General features: G+C 46.3%; 1 protein-coding gene across 2 annotated transcripts; it reads right to left on the bottom strand.

The window, feature by feature from the left end:
* Window positions 1-559: 559 nt before the first annotated feature.
* LOC311027156 (photoreceptor outer segment membrane glycoprotein 2-like) lies at window positions 560-6,058 on the bottom strand. 2 transcript variants are annotated; one of them, XM_084031018.1, is made up of 4 exons: window positions 4,651-6,058; window positions 4,097-4,337; window positions 3,770-4,012; window positions 560-671 (listed from the first exon to the last, which is right to left on the bottom strand). In XM_084031018.1, the coding sequence occupies exons 1-4, from the start codon at window positions 5,226-5,228 to the stop codon at window positions 615-617; spliced, it is 1,119 nt and encodes a 372-aa protein (XP_083887144.1). In that variant the 5' UTR covers window positions 5,229-6,058; the 3' UTR covers window positions 560-614. The 2 variants fall into 2 exon arrangements, with proteins under 2 accessions (XP_083887144.1, XP_083887145.1); XM_084031019.1 differs by lacking the exon at window positions 560-671 and having other exon boundaries at window positions 2,120-4,012.
* Between the last annotated feature and the right edge of the window lie 879 nt (window positions 6,059-6,937).

Raw genomic sequence — 6,937 nt, 5'->3', positions numbered from 1 at the left:
GAGTAGAGTTGGCGCGGCCGGTACCAAGGCTAAGTCCTCATTGCAATGGCACTGGGTTCAAATCAGACAGCGGCCCTTTCTGCATGTCGTCCCCCATCTCTCCCCTTTCACTCTCACCCTGTCCTATCACAATAAAGGCAAAAAGGCAAAACAACAAAAAAGTGTGCTAGTGAGGGTGTGCTGTCATTCCTTCTGGGATCTGTGATGGTTCCATCAGCCTTGGTCCTTATTTGGGGACCTTTCTGGAAGCAGCATCCCTGAGCTGGTTCCCAACTTTGTTCTTCAGCCAAGGTTTCTGGTTGGGAAACCATGGTGACATTTTCAGTGCAGAAGTTGACGTATGGTTGTACTGATGAGGTGTTCTGGTCCAGGTCCGTACCAACAACAGGACTCCAATCACAACACAAAAGAGGCTCTACGCGCTCTGCTACCAAGTGGCTGCTGATCACATGGCCTTGCATGCATTGATCACGTTGATCCCGTTTGTGTTGATCTGATGTGTTTCCTGGTTGGGCCTGGTTTTCTCCAGAAACTGGGTCGGACTGACTTGATCAGTCAGATTCAAATGTCCTGCTACAATGAAGACTCCTTCAGGGTGGGACTTCTGGGCTTCATTAATAGCTGAGTGTAGCAGCAAAGGGACAGACGGAGACAGGAGGACAGACAGAAGACTGAGAGACAGACACTCAGATGGACATTCAGATAGAGAGACAGAAGGACAGACAAACAGACAGAAGAACAGAGAGACAGACAGGCAGACACACACAAACATCAATATAAATGTTAATAAAAACAAACACATCTTTATTAAAGTTATAATACAATCAAACAGTTTGGTTTCCATGGGAACAGACAAACTTCAGGTGAACAGTTACCCTTATTCCTGTGTTTGTGCCACGTCAACTCCGACTTCTACAAAACTACGTTCCCACACAACTAAAGTGACTTGGAAACATGGTTTTAAACCGGTTAAAATATTTGGTTAATTGTTGCAAAACATAGTTATGTTTTAAGGTAATTTTGATAACATTTTAATCAATCTAATCATTTAAAAAAAAAAATAAGACATCCTCAGAGCTTTTAGAAAGGTGCAGAATCAAAGTATCACTTCTCGTGAAAATATTTTTGGACTGTGAATTAGTCACTTTTCAAAATTGTGACGGGTCCAAGATGAATGTTTTGTTTACCTCTGTGTAGATGTGTGGCTGCGGCTTCTAGCAAGGCTTATGAGCCAATAGAATAACAACGTTGGTATCACATGGTATCTCTGCTTAGTCAGGGGTCACGAGTCTTTGGGGTTACCAGTTAGTGTGGAAAAAATGGAAAAAGAGTTTGACGGTAAGCGGGCGGCATTTTGGTACCAGTCCCAAGTGCTAAGTGACAAAAGGAGGAGCAAGACCAGAGTGAACATTGAAAAAGCAGGTTGTGCAACAAACTGGCAACCCATTGAGGGCGCATGTGCTTCGAGCAACAGCTGTGTTGTGATGTGAATGCAATGAGAGGGAGGAGTGTGAGTGTGACTGGATCAATGTTATCAATGTTGTCAATAGCACCTTTAATTAACCCAACTACGTAGATCAGCTTCATTTTAAAAATGACAGTTAGGTTGAGACAACTAAACATCCGTCTGCTGGTTAAAGTCCTTTGTTTTCTGACCTGTCACCACTCAGAATAAAATCACTTTTTTAACAGTTTAGGTAATACTGTGATGTGTCTATCGTCTCCTCATCTCTCTTCAGTAATTATTGAGCGTTTCATGATGTGTAAAACAGCGCCCCTCTAAATGTTACAGGGTGAATGAGCGTTGAAAACATGTCACTGCACCCTGTTGTCTGTGAGGAGGCCAAGCTGCGCTGGCCTCCCTTGGTGAAAAAAAAAAGAATGATTGACCAATCAGGTGAGGCTATTGTCACGACACTGCTCCCCTGTGATTGGTCAGGACAGTGTAAAGGGAAGCCGCGAACTCGTTGGCATCAGGCCAATCAAATCACAGTATGTGTTATCGTCAACGTCAATGAATGAAATAACGGAAGATTCATTGCTTTGTGTTCATCTTTTGATAAGCTAGCTCATTTTTAAGCGCGATTATGGAGGGTGCAGATTTGGAGTATTTAGTAAAAAATAATTTTACTAAACTGCCTCTACAACAGCAACTCCGGATTAAATCTGATGGCCGGCCAACACCAAAACTAGAGCTCCGTAGCTCCGTAGTACGGCGTCCGTACGGAGAGGAAGAAAGGTTTTCGGACCTTTAATGAGGAGAATTACGTCCGCACTGAGTGGCTAACTGGTAGCGCCAAGCTACAGCGGCTATTCTGCTGGCCCTGTCTCCTTTTTGACAAGGATTCCTGCTCCCTGAATAATCATATAATAATGAGAGAGAGAGAGAGAGACAGAGAGAGAGTCGGTGCTCAGCGTGTGTAAGTCCTGGTAAAAGGATGCTGGGCGCTCTAATAGTTCATCCGACCACGGGAAATAGCAACATATAAACGGCAACATCCGTTTTTCTGCTCCCACCCCGTAAAACATACACAGCTTAGAGGTTGTGTCTCACTTGGCTTCCTCGGAAATTTTCCCCACGCCACACCACTGCTCAGACCTACGTGGACTCATTGAAACTATTTCATACGTCAAGAGAAACGTGATTCAGTTTAGTTTAGTTGTGTGGGAACGTCATTTTAAGGTGTATTACACAGATTGATGTAACATCTTCACACAGTTTCATGAGGCTGTGATTGTCCTAGAGGTCACTAGAGGTCACTACAGCTCATTTTATACAGTAAAATACTACTATGAAGACCAACATCATCACACCAGAATGAAACTGGACTTGTTGGATCCACAAGTCTCAGCTTGACCCTCTTCATGGAATTGAAGACTGTTAATGGAGCCCAGTATGCAGAAATATTAGAACAGATGGAAATCACACATTTATACCTCATGACATCAAACATCTAAACATCTGTAAAGGCATGACCCTTGCGGGTACCCATAGGACCATTTTCATTCACATAAGTTGAGGTCAAAGGTCAAGGGACACATTTAGCCTAACTTTGGGGCGTTATTCAGCCTCCTTCCTGACCAGGTTACATGACCTGTTTTGTTCCTGTGGATTCATTAGTTCGTCTGGTCCCATGTGATCTCATGTGATCCCAGGATCACTTTCACTGGAACCATCAGTCTGCTACACACTCAGGCAACACACCAGAAAACATGAAGTCCAGCATTTGATCCTGGATCAGATTCATGTTCCCCTCAGAATGAACCCTAATAACACGGGTGATCCTCTGACTTTTCATGCTGCGTCAAACACCTGCAGAGTCCGCCTCAGCTGGACTCTGTGTTCACAGATCAGAAGCTAATGTTAGCGAACATGCTAAACCAGGATGGTAAACAGCAACATGTTAGCATGTAGCAATTAGCTCAAATCACAGCCTCACATAGCTGCTAGCTAACATGCTAACTGAAGTCCAGCTGATAAAAGGACTCGGGGAACCGAGTTGGGTTGTAAACATAAACGGTGGGAGCTAACATAACTACTATGCTAACAGCAGTCAGTCATGTTACTTCCATCTGAAGGCAGAAATCATACATCAAGTTGTTTTTCAGGTCCACAGGAGGAACTCATACTGAATGCACCAGGAGCAGGAATAGAGGACAGATCCACCTCATAGCCCCTTGGAGTTGGAACTAAGTCACTGGAGGTGTTCCAGCACATCCTGGTCTATCAGAGGTCTGGGATTCCTCATGCTAGATGCTAGCGGGTGACAGAGATCTGCACCTGCCGGGATGGCGCCTCCTGCTCAGCAGCGGCGGTCGGGATGTTGATGTTGGGGTCCTCATCCACCTGGTAACATTTCCCCATGTTCTTGATGATGTTAAAGTTGGACCGGGCAGTTTCTGCCAGGCTGTTCTCCAGAATCCAACCATCAGACTGTGATTCTGGATCCCCTAGCCTGAGAACGTTCTCCATGGCCGTCTGGAGGTAGCGGACTCCTGTCAGAACCAGCAGCTGGTGGAGAAGAAGAACAAGCATGTGTCATGTGACTTCCTGGTTGTGTGAAGGTCAGTGAGATACAGAGGAGTGTGTCGGCACCTCAAACAGCCAGATGAGGAGCACGGTGAGGCCGATGGACTGCATGATGCTGGTGTAGTGGTCCATCAGGGCCTGGTGGCAGCCTTTCCTCCACAGGTTCAGCTGCCGGCTCTGCTGGTCGTAGTTGAAGTGTCGGCGGCTGACCTGCTGCTGGATGCAGGGCCGGGGGGACAAGGTGCTGCAGCAGCTGAAGGGAACGCCGTCCGTCAGGTACTTCCCCCCCACGTTGCTCCGCAGGCGGCTGCAGTGAGGACAGGCTGGTTAGGAGCTGCTGGTACTACTGCTGCTGGTACTACTGCTGCTGGTAGTACTACTGCGTGAAAGGTGAGTTCTTCTTGTTGTTGTTAACTTGTTTGTTTAATTTACACTTGATCGGTTAGAATCAAATCTTTATAACGTTACCCAATGTTACCTTGACATTAGTGTACTAACATAAGTGTAGCTAACATTAAAACCATGTTTGCTGGCAAATTTGCTCTGATTGCTAGCAGGGTGCTAGCAGAGCATCTAGCAGGATCTACTGGGATCAACAAAGATCCCATCAGATTACTTACTCCACCACGCTGCTGCTGGTCATGTCTAGGTAGCGGTTGCTGATCCACTGGACCTGGAACCAGTCCCGGTACCCAGTGTTCCCACAGCACTGGAACTGGATCTGCAGCAAGTCCAGAGTCTTCTTCAGGTAGCAGCGGCCTGGTGTATCCGTGTCCTTGTAGTACCGCATGGCGGTCCTCAGTCCCAGGGACAGCGAGTCCTCCAACTGGCTGCTGATGCTGTAGCACGTGAGCGCCCCCACCAGGACACAGGAAGTGAAGAAGAATGTACAGATGATGTACGGCATCATCACCAGCTTCCAGCGTAGGAACTTGTTGGTGTCGGTGCAGTCCAGGCAGATCTTCCCCCCCAGGAAGTTGATGCAGCAGGCTGCCAGGCCAGTCGTGATCAGCATGTGTGGCACATAGAGAATCCCCTCTGACATCACTTCCTGCCACTTCTGAATCTCTACTTTGAGGAATAAGCCAAGGCCAAAGAGAATGGTCCCAGTCAGCACGGAAATCCAGTTGAGCAGCCAGAGGACCTCGGCAAGCTTTTCTCTCTCCGCCTTGGAGAAGGTGATCTTACCGACCACCATGTCAGTCCTGGTCTTGATGGTCCTGGTCTTGATAGTCCTGATCTTGATGACTCACGGCCGAAAACATGGCCAAAACCGCCGCGCCTTATGGTGCGGTACCACTTACGACCACTATGTGCTGCATTCAAAACACGTCAACTTTTCTCTGGAAACTGTTTTAGTTTCTACATGACATCATTGTAGTTTCTACATATTCAAAAGTTTTGGTTCATGATCAAGATATAATGTTCAAAGGCTTTTTACATTCTAGACACAATTCCACAAAACTTATTTGGTTTCTGAAATTCAACAACATTAAATTGTACAATTGGAATGAAAAAGTTGGAGTGGTTGGTTCTTCCCAGATGGTTTGGTCCAATCAGGTTTCAGTGGTAACCCTAACCCTGTCTACATCTGCTTTGGAGCCCTGACATTCAGTCCACAAGGGTCTGAGAGGCTCAAAGATCAGGGTTGAATGTTCTGGGTTCAGGATTTAGCATTCTGGTTTCAGTGTTTTGGGTTCAGTGGTCTAGGTTTAGAGTTTAGGGTTCAGTGATAAGAGGTCATGGTTCTGGGTATGGTATTCAGGTTTCTGGGCTCATGGTTAGGGGTTTAGAGTGCTTGGTCCAGGGTTTCGACTTCAGGGTTCAGTGATAAGACGATAAGGCATGGTTCTGGGTACAGTATTTAGGGTTCTGGGTACAGTATTTAGGGTTCTGGCCTCATAGTTTAGGGTTGAGAGTTCAGGGTTCTGGGCTCATGGTTCAGGCTTTAGAGCTCAGGGTTATGGGCTCATAGTTCAGGGTTGAGACTTCAGGAGTCTCGGCTCATGGTTCAGGGTTTAGTGTCAGGGTTCTGGGTTCTCTGCTCATGGTTCAGAGTTTAGACTTCAGGAGTCTCGGCTCATAGTTCAGGGTTAAGTGTCAAGGTTCTGGGTTCTCTTCTCATGGTTCAGAGTTTAGAGTTCAGGGTTCTTGGCTCATGGTTCAGGGTTCTGGCCTCATGGTTTAGAGTTTATAGTTCAGGGATCAGGGCTCTGGGTTCAGGGATCAGAGTTTAGAGTTCAGTGTTACGTTCATGGTCCTGGGTTCAGTATTGGTGGGTTAAAGTTCAGGGTTCAGGGACGGAGCTGCTCTCAGAGCATCATAAGGAGCTTAGGGAGTTATTTTGGTCCTCTTGACTTCAGTCCACGAGTCCACAACCAGGATGAGTTCCCTGCAGGAAGAAGGTCACAGAGCTGGAAGACTGAACCTGATTCATGAAGTCCTTGCCTCTGATAATCAATCAGCTAATCAATAAGAAGTCAATAATAAGTCAACATAGGAATCAGATTATAGTGAGCAGGCTCAGCATTTAGATATTGATAAGAGAGAAACTATCTTTGATCAGGTCAGAAAACCGATCAATAACTATTTTGATCAAACTTTTATACAGTTAGAAAACATGAATTCCTCATCAAATTGATAGATAATCATTCAGTCAAGTCTCTGTTTCTGATAGAGGTTGAACTCCTCCATGAGACGAAGTCAGCAAGATGGCTCCTGTCTAACATCCACTCAGCCAATCAGCTGACAGGAAAACAAAGACATGAGTTTACCTGTCGATGGATCCAGCTGCTGTCCCTCGTCCCTCCGACCTCCCATGATCCTCTGCTGCGGACCGCCGCCCGTGTCCACGGCTGCGAGCTCATATTACTGCTGAGAAATGCCGTTTTGAGGCGTCCGTTAACC

The sequence above is a fragment of the Eutrigla gurnardus genome, assembly GCF_963514095.1.
Source record: "Eutrigla gurnardus genome assembly, chromosome: 16".
NCBI lineage: Eukaryota > Metazoa > Chordata > Actinopteri > Perciformes > Triglidae > Eutrigla > Eutrigla gurnardus.
Note: the sequence above shows the minus strand (reverse complement) of the source record. Positions and strands in the feature narration are given on the sequence as shown.